At 43.0% G+C, this 21,724-nt stretch overlaps 1 protein-coding gene across 1 annotated transcript in view; it reads right to left on the bottom strand.

Moving 5' to 3' along the window:
* Positions 1–2,661: 2,661 nt before the first annotated feature.
* Positions 2,662–21,724, bottom strand: part of FHAD1 (forkhead associated phosphopeptide binding domain 1) — a 68,339-nt gene continuing 49,276 nt past the window's right edge. The window contains exons 21-28 of the mRNA XM_067472872.1: positions 18,644–18,803; positions 16,219–16,318; positions 13,434–13,569; positions 9,733–9,854; positions 7,941–8,027; positions 7,604–7,824; positions 4,843–5,011; positions 2,662–2,805 (exon numbers count right to left, since the gene is read on the bottom strand). Of these exons, the coding sequence (XP_067328973.1) occupies positions 2,704–2,805; positions 4,843–5,011; positions 7,604–7,824; positions 7,941–8,027; positions 9,733–9,854; positions 13,434–13,569; positions 16,219–16,318; positions 18,644–18,803 (1,097 nt within the window). The 3' untranslated portion in view covers positions 2,662–2,703. The remainder of the gene's footprint in view (positions 2,806–4,842; positions 5,012–7,603; positions 7,825–7,940; positions 8,028–9,732; positions 9,855–13,433; positions 13,570–16,218; positions 16,319–18,643; positions 18,804–21,724) is intronic.

The following is a 21,724-nucleotide window of genomic DNA, read 5'->3' as shown; positions in this document are numbered from 1 at the left end:
ATTACAGAATCATAGAGTTGGAAGGGAACCCCAAAGGCCATCTAGTCCAACCCCGTTCTGCCATTTGAGAAGACACCATCCGATCCCTCTTGACAGATGGCCATCCAGCCATAGATAGATATAACTGAGAGAGATATGATAGATGTATTACAGAATCATAGAGTTGGAAGGGAACCCCAAAGGCCATCTAGTCCAACCCCGTTCTGCCATTTGAGAAGACACCATCCGATCCCTCTTGACAGATGGCCATCCAGCCATAGATAGATATAACTGAGAGAGATATGATAGATGTATTACAGAATCATAGAGTTGGAAGGGAACCCCAAAGGCCATCTAGTCCAACCCCGTTCTGCCATTTGAGAAGACACCATCCGATCCCTCTTGACAGATGGCCATCCAGCCATAGATAGATATAACTGAGAGAGATATGATAGATGTATTACAGCATCATAGAGTTGGAAGGGAACCCCAAAGGCCATCTAGTCCAACCCCGTTCTGCCATTTGAGAAGACACCGTCCGATCCCTCTTGACAGATGGCCATCCAGCCATAGATAGATATAACTGAGAGAGATATGATAGATGTATTACAGAATCATAGAGTTGGAAGGGAACCCCAAAGGCCATCTAGTCCAACCCCGTTCTGCCATTTGAGAAGACACCGTCCGATCCCTCTTGACAGATGGCCATCCAGCCATAGATAGATATAACGGAGAGAGATATGATAGATGTATTACAGAATCATAGAGTTGGAAGGGAACCCCAAAGGCCATCTAGTCCAACCCCATTCTGCCATTTGAGAAGACACCGTCCGATCCCTCTTGACAGATGGCCATCCAGCCATAGATAGATATAACGGAGAGAGATATGATAGATGTATTACAGAATCATAGAGTTGGAAGGGAACCCCAAAGGCCATCTAGTCCAACCCCGTTCTGCCATTTGAGAAGACACCATCCGATCCCTCTTGACAGATGGCCATCCAGCCATAGATAGATATAACTGAGAGAGATATGATAGATGTATTACAGAATCATAGAGTTGGAAGGGAACCCCAAAGGCCATCTAGTCCAACCCCGTTCTGCCATTTGAGAAGACACCGTCCGATCCCTCTTGACAGATGGCCATCCAGCCATAGATAGATATAACGGAGAGAGATATGATAGATGTATTACAGAATCATAGAGTTGGAAGGGAACCCCAAAGGCCATCTAGTCCAACCCCATTCTGCCATTTGAGAAGACACCGTCCGATCCCTCTTGACAGATGGCCATCCAGCCATAGATAGATATAACGGAGAGAGATATGATAGATGTATTACAGAATCATAGAGTTGGAAGGGAACCCCAAAGGCCATCTAGTCCAACCCCGTTCTGCCATTTGAGAAGACACCATCCGATCCCTCTTGACAGATGGCCATCCAGCCATAGATAGATATAACTGAGAGAGATATGATAGATGTATTACAGAATCATAGAGTTGGAAGGGAACCCCAAAGGCCATCTAGTCCAACCCCGTTCTGCCATTTGAGAAGACACCATCCGATCCCTCTTGACAGATGGCCATCCAGCCATAGATAGATATAACGGAGAGAGATATGATAGATGTATTACAGAATCATAGAGTTGGAAGGGAACCCCAAAGGCCATCTAGTCCAACCCCGTTCTGCCATTTGAGAAGACACCATCCGATCCCTCTTGACAGATGGCCATCCAGCCATAGATAGATATAACGGAGAGAGATATGATAGATGTATTACAGAATCATAGAGTTGGAAGGGAACCCCAAAGGCCATCTAGTCCAACCCCGTTCTGCCATTTGAGAAGACACCGTCCGATCCCTCTTGACAGATGGCCATCCAGCCATAGATAGACAGAACTGAGAGAGATATGATAGATGTATTACAGAATCATAGAGTTGGAAGGGAACCCCAAAGGCCATCTAGTCCAACCCCATTCTGCCATTTGAGAAGACACCGTCCGATCCCTCTTGACAGATGGCCATCCAGCCATAGATAGATATAACTGAGAGAGATATGATAGATGTATTACAGAATCATAGAGTTGGAAGGGAACCCCAAAGGCCATCTAGTCCAACCCCGTTCTGCCATTTGAGAAGACACCATCCGATCCCTCTTGACAGATGGCCATCCAGCCATAGATAGATATAACTGAGAGAGATATGATAGATGTATTACAGAATCATAGAGTTGGAAGGGAACCCCAAAGACCATCTAGTTCAATCCCATTCCGCCATTTGAGAAGACACCATCTAATCCCTCTTGACAGATGGCCAGCCAGCCATAGAGAGATATAACTGAGAGAAATATGATAGATGTATTACAGAATCATGGAGTTGGAAGGGAACCCCAAAGGCCATCTAGTCCAACCCCGTTCTGCCATTTGAGAAGACACCATTAAAGCCCTCCTGACAGATGGCCATTCATCCATAGATAGATATAATTGAGAGATATATGATAGAGGTATCATTTGGAAGGGACCCCCAAAGGCCATCCAGGCCAACCCCGTTCTGCCATTTAAGACACCATTCGATCCCTCCTGACAGATGGCCATCCAACCTCCAATGTACAAGACTCCATAGGAAGGAAACCGCATCTCCCTCTGTACAAATAAATACAAATAAATATGCCGTGCGCACGTACGAAAAAAGACAATGGGTTTTTTTTATATATAAAACGTCTCTATTTACAGGGTGACCCCGCTCTCCTTCGCCTTGGAAGGAACTCTTTTCTCTCTGCTTTCAATGGTTTGGGGGCTTTCAGGGAACGTCTTCTTCGGGGTTGCCGCCTGCAAAGGAAAATATAATATATTTGAGAACATATTATTATTATTATTATTATTATTATTATTATCAGCATCATCATTCCAATCCTAGAATTGGAAAGGATCCCCAAAGGCCCTATTATATGGTGTTGTTGTTATTATTATAATTATGAGAACTTGGATGGCCATCTGTCAGGAGGGCTTGGATGGTGCCTTCCTAATTGGCAGGAAAGGGTTGGACTAGATGGCCTTTGGGGATCCCTCCCAGTTCTAGGATTCTCTGATTCTAACTTCTCCATCAAACTACTAATATCTATTATCCATTATTATTATTATTATTATTATTATTATTATTATTATTATTATTATCAGCATCATCCTTTTACGGTATTATTATTATTATTATTATTATTATTATTATTATTATCATCATCCTGCATTACTATTATTATTATTATTATTATTATTATTATTGTCAGCATCATCCTTTTACAGTATTATTATTATTATTATTATCATCCTGCATTATTATTATTATTATTATTATTATTATTATTATCAGCATCATCCTTTTACGTTATTATTATTATTATCATCATCATCCTGCATTATTATTATTATTATTATCATTATCATTATCAGCATCATCCTTATACATTATTATTATTATTATTATCATCCTGTATTATTATTATTATTATTATTATTATCATCATCATCATCATCATCGTCTATTATCCTGCATTATTCTTATTATCATTATCATTATTAATATTATTATTATTATCAGCATCATCCTTTTATTATTAATATTAATATTAATAATAATAATAATATAAATAATAATAATGTGTTTATGGTCTATGAAGAGTACTATTATATAGTTTTATTATTATTATTATTATTATTATTATTATTATTAATATATGTGTTTATGTTCTATGAAGAGTATTATTATATTGTATTATTATTATTATTATTATATTGGAAGTTGGTGATATCTATCTATATAAAAATGCTCTGTGCGTTATGAGTGCCTTAAAAACAAAAGAACCAATGAACGAAATCACACCAAATTTGGCAACAAAACGTCTCACAATGCAAGGAGTGACCAGCACTCCAAAAATTATTATTATTAATAATAATAATATAAATAATAATAATGTGTTTATGGTCTATGAAGAGTATTATTATTTTGTTTTATTATTATTACATTATTATTATTATTATAAAACAATATAATAATACTCTTCATAGACCATAAACACATTATTATTATTTTTATCATCATCATCATTATTATTATTAATAATAATACTATAAATAATAATAATGTGTTTATGGTCTATGAAGAGTATTATTATGTTTTATTACTATTAATAATAATAATAATAATAATAATAATATAAATAATAATATAGTGTTTATGAAGGGTATTATTATATTGTATTATTATTATTAATCATAATATAAATAATAATATTGTGTTTATGGTCTATGAAGAGTATTATTATGTTTTATTAATAATAATAATAATAATAATAATAATAATAATAATAATATAAATAATAATAATGTGTTTATGATCTATGAAGAGTATTATTATGTTTTATTACTATTATTATTAATAATAATAATAATATAAATAATAATATTGTGTTTATGAAGGGTATTATTATATTGTATTATTATTATTAATCATAATATAAATAATAGTATTGTGTTTATGGTCTATGAAGAGTATTATTATATTGTTTTAATAATAATAATAATAATAATAATAATAATAATAATAATAATAATAATAATATTGTGTTTATGGTCTATGAAAAGTCCCAGATCCCTTCACTGAAAGGGATTCATTGAGACTATACGATATAATGACTTCCTTAGACACTCTATTCCAATGGAGGCAGCCTAGAATGGCATTGGCTGCAGCATCACACTGTCGCCATGTTCAGCTTGGGATCAATGACAACTCCCAATAATGTGGCTCGCTTCCAGTGTTTGCAGTACGGCATTTACGGGGCAAGGATTGCAATCTTTTTCTTGATGTCCTACCTTGTGATGATGCTTCAGGGTCCGGTTCAGCCGACGCTCTTGGATCAGCTGCAGCCTCGTCCGCTCTAGGGCTTCTTTCAGCAGGGCCTTCTCCTCCTTCTCCTGATAGATCCGGTCCCCCAACTTGGCAATTTCGGACTGGCAGGCTCTCAGCGTCTGATGGTTGGCCCTGCGCGATTGGGAAAATAGGAGAGCGGAAGTGCGCGATATCTATATATATAAAAATGCTCCGGGAGTCATGAGTACCTTGAAAACAAAAGAACCAATGAACGAAATCACACCAAATTTGGCAACAGAACGTCTCACAACGCAAGGAGTGACCAGCACTCAAAAAAAAAAATGAATTTGTCATTTGGGAGTCGTAGTTGCTGAGATTTATATCTATATAATATTAATAATAATATTAATGGGTTCAATCATCACAACAAGCGGGACTTCCTGCAGCACATCTTTAATAATAATAATAATAATAATAATAATAATGCAATGTCGTTTCCTAATGGTTTCTCTATCATCACAACATGTGGGACATCCTGCAGCACATTTTTAATAATAATAGTAATAATAATAATCTATATATATATAAATGTTCTGTGCGTCGTGAGTACCTTGAAAACAAAAGGACCAATGAACGAAATCACACCAAATTTGGCAATAAAATGTTTCACAACACAAGGAGTGACCATCACTCAAAAAATTAGGATTTTGTCATTTGGGAGTTGTAGTTGCTGAGATTTATATCTATATAATATTAATAATAATATTAATGGGTTCAATCATCACAACAAGCGGGACTTCCTGCAGCACATCTTTAATAATAATAATAATAATAATAATAATAATGCAATGTCGTTTCCTAACGGTTTCTCTATCATCACAACATGTGGGACATCCTGCAGCACATTTTTAATAATAATTATAGTAATAATAAAAATCTATATATATAAAAGCGCTGTGTGCGTCATGAGTACCTTAAAAAAAAAAGAACCAATGAACACCAAATTTGGCAACAAAACATCTCACAACACAAGGAGTGACCATCACTCAAAAATTGATGATTTTGTCATTTGGGAGTTGTCGTTGCTGGGATTTATAGTTCAACTACAATCAATATCTATCTATATATATAAAAATGCTCTGGGTGTCATGAGTACCTTAAAAACAAAAGAAACAATGAATGAAATCACACCAAATTTTGCCAACAAAACATCTCACAACACAAGGAGTGACCATCACTCAAAAATTGATGATATTGTCATTTGGGAGTTGTAGTTGCTGGGATTTATAGTTCACCTACAATCAAAGAGCATTCTGGACTTCCATCAATGATGGAATTGAACCAAACGCAATACATAGAATTCCCATGCCCAACAGAAAATGCTAGAAGGGTTTGGTGGGCATTGACCTTGAGTTGGGGAGTTGTAGTTCACCTACATCCAGAGAGCACTGTGGACTCAAACAATGATGGGTCTGGACCAAACTTGGCACAAGCACTCAATACGCCCAAATATGAACACAGATGGAGTTTGGGGAAAATAGACCTTGACATTTGGGAGTTGTAGTCACTGGGATTTATAGTTCACCTACAATCAAGGAGCATTCTGAAGCACACCAATGACAGAATTGGGGCAAACTTCTCACACAGAACCCCCATGACCAACAGAAAATACTCAAGGTCATTGAGTCCAACTCCCTTCACCAGGGCAAGAAAACGTAAGAGAAGAAAAAGGAAGGAAGGAAGGAAGGAGTGATGGAGGGAAGGAAGGAGCAAGGGAGGGAGGGAAGGAAGGAAGGAAGGAAAGAAGGAAGGAAAGAAAGAAAGAAGGAAAGGAAGGAAGGAAGGAGGGAAGGAAGGAAGGAGTGAGGGAGGGAGGGAAGGAAGGAGTGAGGGACGGAAAGAAGGAAGGAAGGAGGGAGGGAAGGAAGGAAGAAAGGAGTGAGGGAGGGAAGGAAGGAAGGACAGAAGGGGGAAAGAAGGGTGTTGCCATTGATATGTTGTGAAGAAGTCTTCCCTCAGAGCTGGAGAAGGAAGAAAGGGAAGAGGAAGGAAGGAAGGAAGGAAGGAAGGAAGGAAGAAAAGAAAGAAATAGAAAAATGGCAAGAGAAGGAAGGAATGAAAGGAAGGATTGGTGAAGGAAGGGAGGGAGGGAAGGAAGGAAGGAAGGGGGAAAGAAGGGTGTTGCCATTGATACATTGTGAAGTAGGCTTCCCTCAGAGCTGGAGAAGGGAGAAAGGGAAGAGGAAGGAAGGAAGGAAAGAAGGAAGGAAATAAAGAAAGAAAGAAATAGAAAAATGGCAACGGAGGAAGGAATGAAAGAAAGAAAGGATTGGTGAAGGGAGGGAAGGAAAGGAGGGAGGGAAGGAAAGGAGGGAGGGAAGGAAGGAAGGAAGGAAGGAAGGAAGGGAGGGAGGAGGAAAGAAGGGTGTTGTCATTGATAAATTGTGAAGAAGTCTTCCCTCAGAGCTGGAGAAGGGAGAAAGGGAAGAGGAAGGACGGAAGAAAAGAAGGAATGAAGAAAGAAATAGAAAAAGGGCAAGGGAAAAAGGAATGAAAGGAAGGATTGGTGAAGGAAGGGAGGGAAGGAAGGAAGGAAAGGAGGAAGGAAGGAAGGAAAGAAGGAAGGAAGGAAGGAAGGAAGGAAGGAAGGAAGGAAGGAAGGAAGGAAAAAAGACGTGAAGGGAGGGTTGGAAAGAAAAAGAAGGACTGAAAGAAGAGCTTCCCAGCAACCCTTTTCCTGCCGCATCCCTCCGGCCTGTCTACCTGAATTTCCCGACGTCCTTCTCGTACTCTTTCAGGAGTGACTCCTTCCTCTCCAGGCGGGTCTTCATCTGGCCGATCTTCCTGCAGAGGAGCTGGAGGTCCTTCTGCCGCAGAAGCTTGAGCTTCTCCCTTTCGTCGTGCGGGAGGTGCATGACCGTCCTCGCCCCCGCCAGCTCCTTCACGTCCGCCAGATTGGCCAGATCCCGCATCACGTTGAGATACTGGAGGGGAAAGATTGGTTTTTCTCAGCCCCAAAGTTCTTGAACTGCCTTGCTTTTGGAGAAAGAAGGAAGGAGAGAAAAGTGGAGCTTCAGAGATTTCTCCTTCCTTTTCATACCATGTTCTCACTCAGGTCCAGCGCATCAGCCATTTCCAGCCTTGCCGTCCGCTCAATGGTTACGTTCGGGTCTACTCGGCTTTGCAGCTGAAAGAAGCAAATCAAACGGCGGATTGAAGAAAGAAGAAAAGCAAGGGAAGAAGAAAAGGAGAAGGGGGAAAAGTATGGATGGGTGGAAGGAAAGAAAAAAGAAAGAAAGAAAGAAAGAAACAACACAGAGAGATCAAGAAACCGCAAAGATAAAGGAAGGGAAGGAAGAAGGAACCAATAGAAAAGAGAGAAAAAGAAGAGAAGGAAGGAAGAAAGGGATAGAAAAAAGAAAGAAGAAAAGCAGGGGAAGAAAAAAGGGAAGGGGAAAAGTATGGGAGGATGGAAGGAAAGAAAAAAGAAAGAAAGAAAGAAAGAACACAGCGAGATCAAGAAACGGCAAAGATAAAGGAAGGGAAGGAAGAAGGAACTAATAGAAAAGAGAGAAAAGGAAGGAAGAAAGGAAGAAAGGGATAGAAAAAAGAAAGAAGAAAAGCAGGGGAAGAAAAAAGGGAAGGGGAAAAGTATGGGGGATGGAAGGAAAGAAAAAAGAAAGAAGGAAAGAGAAAGAAAAAAGAAAGGAAGGGAAGAAAGAAAGAAAGAACAAATGGGAAAGAGAAAAAAGAAGAGAACAAAGAAAGGGAGGGAGGGAAGGCAGAGAGGGATAGAAAAAAGAAAGAAGAAAAGCAAGGGAAGAAGAAAAAGGGAAGGGGAAAAGGTATGGGGGGATGGAAGGAAATTGAAAAAGAAATAAGGGAAGAGAAAAAAGAGAAGGGAAGAAAGAAAGAAAGAAAGAACAAAGAGAGATAATGAAACAGCAAAGATAAAGGAAGGGAAGGAAGGAAGAACAAATGAAAAAGAGAGAAAAAGAAGAGAAGAAAAGAAGGAAGGGAGGGAGGGAGGGAAGAGAGAGAGATAAAAAAGAAAGAAGAAAAGCAAGGGAAGAAGAAAAGGGGAAGGGGAAAAAGTATGGGAGGATTTTAGGAAAGAAAAAAGAAAGAAGGAAAGAGAAAGAAAAAAGAGAAAAGAAGGGAAGGGAGGGAAGGAAGAAGGAAAGAAGAAAGGGAGGGAGGGAAGAAAGGGATAGAAAAAAGAAAGAAGAAAAGCAAGGGAAGAAGAAAAATGAAAGGGGAAAAGTATGGGGGGATTGTAGGAAAGAAAAAAGAAAGAAGGGAAGTGAAAGAAAAAAGAGAAGGGAAGGGAAGGGAAGAAAGAAAGAAAGAAAGAAAGAAAAGAGATCAAGAAACAGCAAAGATAAAGAAAGGGAAGGAAGAAGAAACAAATGAAAAAGAAAGGAAAAAGAGAAGGAAACAAAGAAGGAAGGGAGGTAAGAGTGGGATAGAAAGAAGAAAGAAGAAAAGCAAGGGAAGAAGAAAAGGAGAAGGGGAAAAAGTATGGGGGGATGGAAGGAAAGAAAAAAGAAAGAAGGAAAAAGAAGAAAAGAGAAAGGAAAGAAAGAAAGAACAAAACGAGAGAAAGTGAAGAGAAAGAAACAAAGAAGGAAGGGAGGGAAGAGAGAAAAAGAAAGGAAGAGAAAAGAAAAAAGAAGAGGAGAGAAGCTATATAAGGGACAGCAAGGGAAGACGAGAAGAGAGAGAGAGAAAGCAAGATGGCATTGAGAGGTCGACTTCTTCATCAGAACTGGAGAAGGGAGAAAGTAGATGGGCAGAGGTTCCAAGGATACCTGGGAAACACAAACACACACAGGTATGCTAGTTAATAAATAAAATGCATTCCCTGGAATAGGTAGATCACCAAGGTTTACCTTGTTGGTGTCTGTGGTTGTCACCAAACCCGTCCCTGGTTCTTTCTCTGTTTTCTGCTCTTTCTTCTCGGCAGAGATTTTCTTGCATACGATCACGGCCTCTGGCTTCCTTTCTTCGGAATCTGCGAGAAGAGAAAATTGCATGTTTCCTCAACAAAGAAGAAGGCCCTCCTTTAAAACCAGGAAGCAAATGATTTAAAGAAGAAAAGGAAGAAGAACCTGATGAAAAAGAGATAGTAGTAGTAGAAGAAGAAGAAGAAGAAGAAGAAGAAGAAGAAGGGGAGGAGGAGGAGGAGGTAGAAGAACTTCAACAAGATGGAGATTAAATGTTTTGTGAACAACATGAATGGATTGAACTCACCCAATAAAAGAAGGAAGAAATTCACACAAATTAGGAAAGGAAGATACAACATAGTCGCCCTTCAAGAAACCCACATATCCCAAACACACAGCACTTATTTGACTCAAAAAGAAATAGGCAAAGAATTTGTTGCATCTTCTAATGAAAAAGAGAGAGGTGTGGTGATTTACATTGAGCCGAAACTTCCTGCGGAGGCTGCCTTCAAAGATCCGGAGGGAAGATATATAGGGATCTTAATCACATTAAATAATCAGAAAATCCTACTATGCAACATTTATGCACCAAACGACCCCAAAACCAAATTTGGCAAGATACTAAAAGAAGAAAAATTCTAGATCAAGAATTCAAACAGATCCTCCTATTGGGGAACTTCAATGGCGTGCTAGGTGGAAAACTGGACAGAAATACACCAACTAAACAATATAAGGAGAAAAGAGCGGGGAAATTGCCAATTGCATTTACAAATTTAGCTATAGAATTCAACCTTCAAGATGTTTGGAGAACCAGAAACCCAAAAGAAAAGGATTTCACATTCTACTCAGATCGCCACGAATTGTGGTCAAGAATTGATATGGTCTGGGCCACCAACAGACTATCCACAAAGGGCCAAAATATAAAAATATTACCCAGAACGAATTCTGATCACTGCCCTATAGAATTCAAATTTGCCTTCGGAGAGCACACAAGAAGATGGAGACTAAATAATAATCTCTTAGGACTATTATTATTATTATTATTATTATTATTATTATTATTCACAATCTTGGAGGATTCCCGTTTTACTCCACTATGAGAAACTGGAAGATTTTCATTCAGGAACCAAAGACAACCAAAACAACAACAATAGTGTGAAATACTCAAGGCGTAATTGCAAACTGTGCCAACAAAGAGAAAAAATAGGACAAATGCAAAGAATCCAGAATGGATGTCCAAAGAACTTCTAACTGTGTTAAGACACAAAAGAGACATGCACAAGAAGTGGAAAAAGGGAGAAATCACCAAAGAAGAATTCAAACAAATAGCTAACACCTGTAGGGAAAAGGTCCGCAAGGCTAAAGCACAAAATGAGCTCAGGCTTGCCAGGGACATTAAAAACAATAAAAAGGGATTCTTTTCTTATGTCAGTAGAAAAAGGAAGAACAAGGAGGCGAGAGGGCCTTTTCGAGGAGAAGATGCTGACGGGATGATAGGGAGAAGGCAGAACTACTTAATGCCTTCTTTGCCTCGGTCTTCTCACAAAAAGAAAGTCATCTTCAACCTCAGCAAGATGGAGTGGATGAGGGATTAGAGGACATCCAACCCCAAATTGGGAAACAAGTCGTACAGGAATACCTGGCCGCTCTCAATGAGTTCAAGTCCCCTTTCAGGGCCAGATCAACTACACCCCAGAGTATTGAAGGAACTAGCGGAAGTCATTTCGGAACCATTGGCAACCATCTTTGAGAGTTCTTGGAGAACGGGAGAAGTTCCAGCAGATTGGAGGAGGGCCAATGTGGTCCCAATCTTCAAGAAGGGAAAAAAGGATGACCCAAACTATGACCAATGTCCGGTCAGCCTCATGTCGATACCGGGCAAGATTCTGGAAAACATTGTTAAGGAAGTGGTCTGCAAACACTTAGAAACCAATGCGGTCATCGCTAAGAGTCAACATGGATTTATCAAAAACAAGTCATGCCAGACTCATCTGATCTCTTTTTTCGATAGAGCTACAAGCTGGGTAGATGCGGGGAATGCCGTGGATGTAGCGTACCTGGATTTCAGGAAGGCCTTCTTCGACAAGGTCCCCCATGACCTTCTGGCAAGGAAACTAGTCCAATGTGGGCGAGGCAAAACTACGGTAAGGTGGATCTGGAATTGGTTAAATGGACGAACCCAGAGGGTGATTCTCCCCAATGCTTCCTCCTCTTCATCCTGGAAAAAAGGGACGAGTGGAGTGCCACAGGGTTCCGTCCTGGGCCCGGTCCTGATTGGGATCTTGATTAATGACTTAGATGAAGGGTCAGAAGGCGGGATCATCAAGTTTGCAGATGGGGCCAAATTGGGAGGGAGATCCAAGACTCCAGAGGACAGGAGCAGAATTCAAAACGATCTTGACAGATTAGAGAGATGGGCCAAAACTAACAAAATGAAGTTCAACGAGGACAAATGCAAGAGACTCCACTTTGGCAGGAAAAATGAAATGCAAAGAGACAAAATGGGGGACGCCTGGCTCGAGAGCAGTACGTGTGAAAAAGATCTTGGAGTCCTCATGGACAACAAGTTAAACCATGTGATTCGGCGGCAAAAAAAACAAATGGGATTTTGGCCTCTATAGTGTCTAGAATGCAGGGAAGTCCTGCTCCCCATGCTCTATTCTGCTTTGGTTAGACCACACCTGGAATCACATTGTGTCCCATTCTGGGCACCACAATTGAAGAGAGATATTGACAAGCTGGAATGTGTCCAGAGGAGGGAGACTAAAATGATCAAGGGTCTGGAGAACAAGCCCTATGAGGAGCGGCTTAAGGAGCTGGGCATGTTTAGCCTGAAGAAGAGAAGGCTGAGAGAAGATATGATAGCCATGTATAAATACTGGCCATCAAGAGGCTTCAGGAAGAACTTATCTCAAGATGGATGGAAGCTCTTGCTATCGGGTCTAGTAGACATTCTGGCAATGGTCCTCATTAATAGCAGCTCCTTAGATAAAGATGCTTAAATGAAGATTGACAGGTGTTGAGGTTAAAATATGCCATTGAAGTCAATTGAACGCAATGGAACAAATTCCTGCTTCTTGGCAGAATGGGGTTGGACTGGATGGCCCATGAGGTCTATTCCAACTCTTTGATTCTATGATTCTATGTCTGGTGCAAGTTTTATAGTTGTTGTTTGTTTTATCAGTGAAAAAAAATATAATTATCACACCAACAGTCAACAACAGAGGGAGAGGGAAGCTTCAGAAGTTCCCCCGGTCCCATATGGAGGTTTTTTTTAGTGACTGGATGGCCCAGGAGGTCTCTTCCAACTCTTGGATTCTATTATTCTATTATTCTAATAGTGTGAAATACTCAAGGCACAATTGCAAACTGTGCCAAGAAAGAGAAAAAATAGGACAAGTGCAAAGAAGACAGACCGGATGTCCAAAGAACTTCTAATTGTGCTAAAACACAAAAGAGACATGCACAAGAAGTGGAAAAAGGGAGAAATCACCAAAGAAGAATTCAAACAAATGGCCAACACCTATAGGGAAAAGGAAAAAAGGATGACCCCAACTTCTCAATTGATTCCTATTCTCCAGGGCACCATTTTGCTCATGGCGTCCTCGGAGAGATTTGCAACTTCCGAAAGTGGGGCATTGTCTCACCCGAAGGGCAGGCCTTTTCGAGGGCCTTGACCAGATGCCGCAGCTCTGCCAGGGCTTCCTTTTGGCGCTGGATGGTCTCCTCGTGACGGGAGCCCTTGCATCGCAGGCCCAGGTCAGACAACGCCAAGACCGGTCCCTGAAGAAGGCACAAGAAGAAGCCAGCAATGGAGTGATAAATCTTGACCACAACACTTTGAGGATTCTGCCTGGCAAGGAGTGCTAGCCAACGTTTCCAGATTACAATGAACTCACAGAAGGAGCTGAAATTGTATTGTATTGTTCATCCTGATCCCTAAAGGGTTGGCCTTGGTCAGGATGAGATGGTGGACAGAAGCTCTTGCTCTCAGGAAGTTCTTCCTAATCTTTTCACTCGGATCTCTTTCCCTGCCATTTGAACCCATGGCTCCCTTGTGTCCTGGTCTCGAGAGCAGCAGAAATCCCAGTTTCCTCCTTCCTCTTCCTCCTCAATGGGACACCCTTTGAGATCTTGGAACATGGGTCTCGTGTTCCTTCTCGAACTTCTCTGATCACAGGTAAACACCCCAACCAGGAGGAAAGGAAAAATGAAAAAGAGAAGGGAGGAAAGGAGGAAGAGAGGAAGAGAAGGATGGAAGGAAGGAAGAGTGGAAGGGAATGAAGGGAGGGAGGGAGGAAAGAGAGAAGGAAAGACAAAAAGGAAGGAAGGAGAACAAGAGAGAGGGAAAGAGGGAAGAAAGAGGGAAGGAAGGAAAGACACAAGGGAAGGACGGAGGGAGGGAGGGACAGAAGGAAAGAAGGAAGGAAGGAGAACGAGAGAGAGGATAGAAGTGAGGAAAGAGGGAAGGAAGGAAAGACACAAGGGAAGGAGTGAGGGAGGGACAGAAGGAAGGAAGGAAGGAAGGAAGGAAGGAAGGAAGGAAGGAAGGAGAACGAGAGAGAGGATAGGAGGGAGGAAAGAGGGAAGGAAAGAAGGACACAAGGGAATGATAGAAGGAAGGAAGATATTAGGGGAGAAAGAGGGAAGGAAGTAAAGAAGGGAGGGAGGAAAAAGAGAGAAAGGGAAGGAGGGAGGAAAGAGGGAAGGAAAAACAAAAGGGGAGGAAGGAAGGAGAACAAGAGGGAGAAAAGGAGGGAGGAAAGAGGGAAGGCAGGAAAGATACAAGGGAAGGAAGGAAGGAGGGAGGGAAGGAAGGAAGGAGAAACAGAGAAAGGGAAGGAAGGAGGAAACAGGGAAGGAAAGACACAAGGGAAGGAAGGAAGGAGAACAAGAGAGAAGGAAAGAGGGAGGAAAGAAGGAAGGAAGGAAAGAAAGACATAAGGGAAGGAGGGAGGGAAGGAAGGAAGGAGAAAGAGAAAGGGACAGAGGGAGAAAAGAGGGAAGGAAAGACACAAAGGAAGGAAGGAGAACAAGAGAGAGGAAAGGAGGAAGAAAAAAGGGAAGGAAGGAAAGACCCAAGGGAAGGAAGGAAGGAAGGAAGGAAGGAAGGAAGGAAGGAAGGAAGGAAGGAGAAAGAGAGAAAGGGACGGAAAGAAAGAGGGAAGGAAGGAAAGACACAAGGGAAGGAGTGAGGGAGGGACAGAAGGAAAGAAGGAAGGAAGGAGAACAAGAGAGAGGAAAGGAGGAAGGAAAGAGGGAAGGAAGGAATGACACAAGGGAGGGAAGGAAGGAGAATGAGAGAGAGGAAAGGAGGAAGGAAAAAGGCAAGAAAAGATACAAGGGAAGGAAGGAAGGAAGGAAGGAAGGAAGGAAGGAAGGACGGAAGGAAAAAGAGAGAAAGGGAAGGGGGGAGGAAAGAGGGAGGTTAAGACACAAGGGAAGGAAGGGAGGGAGGGAGGAGAAAGAGAGAAAGGGAAGGAGGGAAGGAGAAAGGGAAGAGGGAAGTTAAAACACAAGGGAAGGAAGGGAGAAAGGAATGGCGGAAAGAGAAAGAGAGAAAGGGAAGGAGGGAGGAAAGAGGGAAGTTAAGACACAAAGGAGGGGAGGGAGGGAGGGAGGAGAAAGAGAGAAAGGGAAGGAGGGAAGGAGAAAAGGAAGAGGGAAGTTAAGACACAAGGGAAGGAAGGGAGAAAGGAAGGGAGGAAAGAGAAAGAGAGAAAGGGAAGGAGGGAGGAAAGGGGGAAAGACGGAAAGGCCCAAGGAAAGGAAGGAAGGAAGGAAGGAAGGAAGGAAGGAAGGAAGGAGAAGAGAGAAAGGGAAGGAGGGAGGAAAGAGGGAAGGGAGGAAGGATAAAGGAGTGGAAGAGAAGGATGGAAGGAAAAAGAGGGAGATAGGGAAAGGAGGGAGGAAAGAAAGAAAGAAAGAATGAAGGAAGGATAAGATGGTGAGAGAGAGGAGGGCCCAAGAAAGTATACTTAAAGTATAATTAGTAAAGTATACTTAGTAAAAAAGTATACTTAGTAAAAAAATCATTACTATAATGAGAGTAATACAATTCCGTTAGTTTTTCGTTATAGTAATTGCGTATAATTACTATAATTGAGGAAACTTCGGGGACTCTCATCTCCCTCATTTTTAAAGCTGTCGGAGTGAAACTTGCTACAATGGTAGAACACATTTACCACTCTTAGCCCACCAAATTTCAGAATGTTTTGCTTATATAAGAATTTTTGGGGAATTTTCAAAGTTTTTATAAACAACATTTAAAAAAACCCCACAAGAGCTGTCTACTTGAACTTTATATACAACGCAGAAGATAACCAGGGCATCACTCCCCAGAAATTTCTGAAATAGTGGTGTTCGATAACAGGAGGACATCCTCTCTCGGTGGGCGAAGACCCGCTAAATCCCCCAGAAGTCCCTGCTTGCCTTTTCGGCTGGGTCCTCCACCAGGGGAGCTTCTGTCTGGACCCCCTTGTGCTGCCCGTCTCTCTCCTTCGTCGCCGTTTTCAGCTTCTCTCGGATGTTCCTGCGAATGAGAACGGTGCCGAGAGGATTGCAGCAAAACTAGAGTTGCCCAAGAGTTTTTGGGACCGCTACCTGCCTGCTTTCTCCCTTCTCCAGCTCTGAGAAGGCTGACTTCATAATATCTCCCTAGCAACAATTCGGCAGGCTCTTTTTGTGTCTCTTTCCTTCCCTTCCTGCCCCTTTCCTTCCTCCCCCCCCCCTTTTGTTCTTTCCTTCCCCGTATGCTTTCTCCCTTCTCCAGCTCAGAGAGAACCAGTCCCACAATGTTTCCCTGGCAACTACCTAGTAGATTCTTTTGATGGCTCTTCCCCTCTCTTCCTTTTCCTTTATTTTCCTTCCTCTTTCTCTTTCTTTCTTTCCTTCCCTGTCTGCTTTCTCCCTTCTCCAGCTCTGAGAACGCCGACTTCATAATATCTCCCTAGCAACATTCTGGCAGCCTCTTTTTGTGTCTCTTTCCCTCCCTTTTTTCCCCCTTTCCTTCCTTTTTTCCTCCTTTTGTTCTTTCCTTCCCTGCCTGCTTTCTCCCTTCTCCAGTTCTGAGAGGGTTAGTCCCACAATGTTTCCCTGGCAACTACCTGGCAGACTCTTTTGGTGGCTCTTCCCCTCTCTTCCTTTTCCTTTATTTTCCTTCCCCTTTCTCTTTCTTTCTTTCCTTCCCTGCCTGCTTTCTCCCTTCTCCAGCTCTGAGAGGGTCAGCCCCACAATGTTTCCCTGGCAACTACCTGGGATGGCTCTTCCCCTCTCTTCCTTCTCCTTTCTTTTCCTTCCCCTTTCTCTTTCTTTCTTTCTTTCTTTCTTTCCTTCCCCGTCTACTTTCTCCCTTCTCCAGCTCTGAGGGGGGTCAGCCCCACAATGTTTCCCTGGCAGCTACCTGGCAGACTCTTTTGGTGGCTTTTCCCCTCTCTTCCTTCTCATTTCTTTTCCTTCCTTTTTCTCTTTCTTTCTTTCCTTCCCCGCCTGCTTTCTCCCTTCTCCAGCTCTGAGGGGGTCAGCCCCACAATGCTTGCCTGGCAACTACCTGGCAGACTCTTTTGGTGGCTCTTCCCCTCTCTTCCTTCTCTTTTCTTTTCCTTCCCCTTTCTCTATCTCTCTTTCCTTTCCCCACCTGCTTTCTCCCTTTCCCAGCTCTAGGAGGGCCTCTCTCACAATGTCTCCAGGGCAACAAGGCTCTCTTTGTCGTTCTTTCCTTCCTTTCTCCCTTTCCTTCCTTCCTTCCTTCCTTCCTTCCTTTCTTTCCTCCTTCCTTCCTTCCTTCCTTCCTTCCTTTTCTTTTGTTCTCTCTTTCTTTCTATTTCATTTCTTTCCACTGTTCTTTCCCCCTTTTCTTTCTCTTCCTTCCTTCCCTCCTTTTTATTTCCCTCCCCTTCTCCTTTCATTCTTTCCTCCTTTCCTTTCTCTTTTACTTCCCTCCTTTTTTTCAACTTCTCTCCCTTTTCTTTCATTCTTTATCCTTCTGTTCTTTCTTTCTTTCCTTCCTTCGTCGTCCTCCTCTTTCTCCTTTCTCCAGCTGTGAGAAGAACCACTTCACAATGTCTCCAAGGCAACATGGCTCTCTTTGACACTCTTTCCTTTCTCTATTTCCCATCTTCCTTCCTCTTCTTTTTCTCTCTTCCTTCCTTTCCACCATACTTTCTTTCTTCTATTCTCTTCCTTTCTCTTCCCTTTTTACTTTCTTCTCTTCCCTTCTTCTTCTTTCTCTTCTTTCTTTCTTTCTTTTCCTTTTCTTCCCATCGCTCTTTCCCCCTTTCCTTCCTCTTCCTTTCCTCCCTCCCTCCCCTTCTTCCTTCCTTTTCCTTCCTTCCTTCCTTCCTTCCTTCCTTCCTTCCTTCCTTCTCCTCTTTCTCCCTTCTGCAGCTCCAAGAGGGTCCTTTCCTTTCTCTTCCTTTCCTCCCTCCCTCCCCTTCTTCCTTCCTTTTCCTTCCTTCCTTCCTTCCTTCCTTCCTTCCTTCCTTCTCCTCTTTCTCCCTTCTGCAGCTCCAAGAGGGTCCTTTCCTTTCTCTTCCTTTCCTCCCTCCCTCCCCTTCTTCCTTCCTTTTCCTTCCTTCCTTCCTTCCTTCCTTCCTTCCTTCCTTCCTTCCTTCCTTCCTTTCTTCTCCTCTTTCTCCCTTCTGCAGCTCCAAGAAGGTCCACTACACAAGGTGTTCTGCACCTCATGTGAGCTGCTCCGAGTCCCCATTGTGGAGATGGTGGCGGGGTACAAATAAAGATTATTATTATTATTATTATTATTATTATTATTATTATTATTACAAACAAATCACTCCTGATAGATGGCCATCCGGTCCTCATTACGGTGGGTGTATCCTTTCTTCCCTTTTATACTCACCGTAATTCTTCCCTGACGACTTGGAGGTCGGTGTCCTTCTGGCCCACAAGAGTCCTCATCTCGAGGAGCTCCTCCTGAAGATGGTTGATCTCATGGAGTTGGTTCTGGACCACACTCCGCTTCTGCTCCAACTCCATTTTCTGTTTTTCGCTGAGTTCCCCTGTGCAAAGAGAAATCTATTCAACACTGAGCCATTCAGTGGTGCCTCATTTATCGCGGGTGTTACTGTGCTCTCTGTGCCCAGCGGGAAGCCGGGGTGCCTCAGCTGAGAGGCCCTAAGGATTTTCCTCTACAGAGTCTTTTAACAGGACAGGCTCTTTGTGCCCAGGGGGAAGCCGGGGTGCCTCAGCTGAGAGGCCCTAAGGATTTTCCTCTACAGAGTCTTTTGAACAGGACGTGCTTTTTGTGCCCAGCGGGGAGCCGGGGTGCCTCGGATGAGAGGCCCTAAGGATTTTCCTCCACAGAGTCTTTTGAACAGGACGTGCTTTTTGTACCCAGTGGGAAGCCGGGGTGCCTCGGATGAGAGGCCCTAAGGATTTTCCTCTACAGAGTCTTTTGAACAGGACATGCTTTTTGTGCCCAGCGGGGAGCCGGGGTGCCTCAGCTGAGAGGCCCTAAGGATTTTCCTCTACAGGGTCTTTTGAACAGGACATGCTTTTTGTGCCCAGCGGGGAGCCGGGGTGCCTCAGCTGAGAGGCCCTGAGGATTTTCCTCTACAGAGTCTTTTGAACAGGACATGCTTTTTGTGCCCAGCGGGGAGCCGGGGTGCCTCAGCTGAGAGGCCCTAAGGATTTTCCTCTACAGAGTCTTTTGAACAGGACATGCTTTTTGTGCCCAGCGGGGAGCCGGGGTGCCTCAGCTGAGAGGCCCTAAGGATTTTCCTCTACAGAGTCTTTTGAACAGGACATGCTTTTTGTGCCCAGCGGGGAGCCGGGGTGCCTCAGCTGAGAGGCCCTAAGGATTTTCCTATACAAAGTCTTTAGAAGCTTGAAAAGTTTAACAAGGTCCTTTATTATTGCTTAGGTCTTCAACAAAACAATCAAATACTTCTCAGATCTTCAACAGGACTAACAAATACTTCAAGGCTTTGAATCAACTGGTGGCTTTCTTAATCTTGTCCACAAGGGACAGGCAACTGGCTTCGTGAACTGTTTCTTTTCTTTAAGAGGAAAACCCTCTTTTAACCCCTCCTTGGGCAATCTACTCTCTAAACTTTGCTGGTGTGTGCTTTACTCCCGGCTCCAAACTGCTTCTTGGGTCCCGAGTAGACCTACCAGTCAAGGCTTTGTAGATTCTCCAGCTGGAGTCCTTTGGAACTGTTTTCCCCTGGAATTTCATAAGAAACGAAGCTTCCCTACAGGTGGATCTAATCCACGTCCTATAGCTAAGCTTTCCATTGCAAGACTGACCTAAAATGGCTCCCTCTCCTCCGAGAGCCCTGGGGAAAGGGGCGGAACCAAAACTTGATTGATTGACGGGTCACTGGCCCTATAATTGCAAAAAAATCCACAAGATGGTTCAGAGATGTGGATGACACCTTCACCCTTTGGAGCCATGGAGAAGAAGAACTGAACAGGTTCCTGGACCATCTCAACTGCATCCACCCAAACATATGGTTCAGAGATGTGGATGACACTTTCCCCATTTGGAGCCATGGAGAAGAAGAACTCAACAGGGTCCTGGACCATCTCAACTGCATCCACCCAAACATATGGTTCAGATCTGTGAATGACACCTTCACCATTTGGAGCCATGGAGAAGAAGAACTCAACAGGGTTCTGGACCATCTCAACTGCATCCACCCAAACATATGGTTCAGATATGTGGATGACACCTTCACCATTTGGAGCCATGGAGAAGAATAACTCAACAGGGTCCTGGACCATCTCAACTGCATCCACCCAAACATATGGTTCAGAGATGTGGATGACACCTTCACCATTTGGAGCCATGGAGAAGAAGAACTCAACAGGGTTCTGGACCATCTCAACTGCATCCACCCAAACATATGGTTCAGATCTGTGGATGACACCTTCACCATTTGGAGCCATGGAGGAGAAGAACTCAACAGGTTCCTGGACCATCTCAACAGCATCCACCCAAACATATGGTTCAGATCTGTGGATGACACCTTCACCCTTTGGAGCCATGGAGAAGAAGAACTCAACAGGTTCCTGGACCATCTCAACAGCATCCACCCAAACATATGGTTCAGATATGTGGATGGCACCTTCACCATTTGGAGCCATGGAGAAGAAGAACTCCACAGGTTCCTGGACCATCTCAACAGCATCCACCCAAACATATGGTTCAGAGATGTGGATGACACCTTCACCATTTGGAGCCATGGAGAAGAAGAACTCCACAGGTTCCTGGACCATCTCAACAGCATCCCCCCAAACATATGGTTCAGAGATGTGGATGACACCTTCACCATTTGGAGCCATGGAGAAGAAGAACTCCACAGGTTCCTGGACCATCTCAACAGCATCCCCCCAAACATATGGTTCAGAGATGTGGATGACACCTTCACCATTTGGAGCCATGGAGAAGAAGAACTCCACAGGTTCCTGGACCATCTCAACAGCATCCACCCAAACATATGGTTCAGATATGTGGATGACACCTTCACCATTTGGAGCCATGGAGAAGAAGAACTCCACAGGTTCCTGGACCATCTCAACAGCATCCACCCAAACATATGGTTCAGAGATGTGGATGACACCTTCACCATTTGGAGCCATGGAGAAGAAGAACTCCACAGGTTCCTGGACCATCTCAACAGCATCCACCCAAACATATGGTTCAGAGATGTGGATGACACCTTCACCATTTGGAGCCATGGAGAAAAAGAACTCCACAGGTTCCTGGACCATCTCAACTGCATCCACCCAAACATATGGTTCAGAGATGTGGATGACACCTTCACCATTTGGAGCCATGGAGAAAAAGAACTCCACAGGTTCCTGGACCATCTCAACAGCATCCACCCAAACATATGGTTCAGATATGTGGATGACACTTTCACCCTTTGGAGCCATGGAGAAGAAGAACTCAACAGGTTCCTGGACCATCTCAACA

Source organism: Anolis sagrei, chromosome 13 (assembly GCF_037176765.1).
Source record: "Anolis sagrei isolate rAnoSag1 chromosome 13, rAnoSag1.mat, whole genome shotgun sequence".
Classification (NCBI taxonomy): Eukaryota; Metazoa; Chordata; class Lepidosauria; order Squamata; family Dactyloidae; genus Anolis; species Anolis sagrei.
Note: the sequence above shows the minus strand (reverse complement) of the source record. Positions and strands in the feature narration are given on the sequence as shown.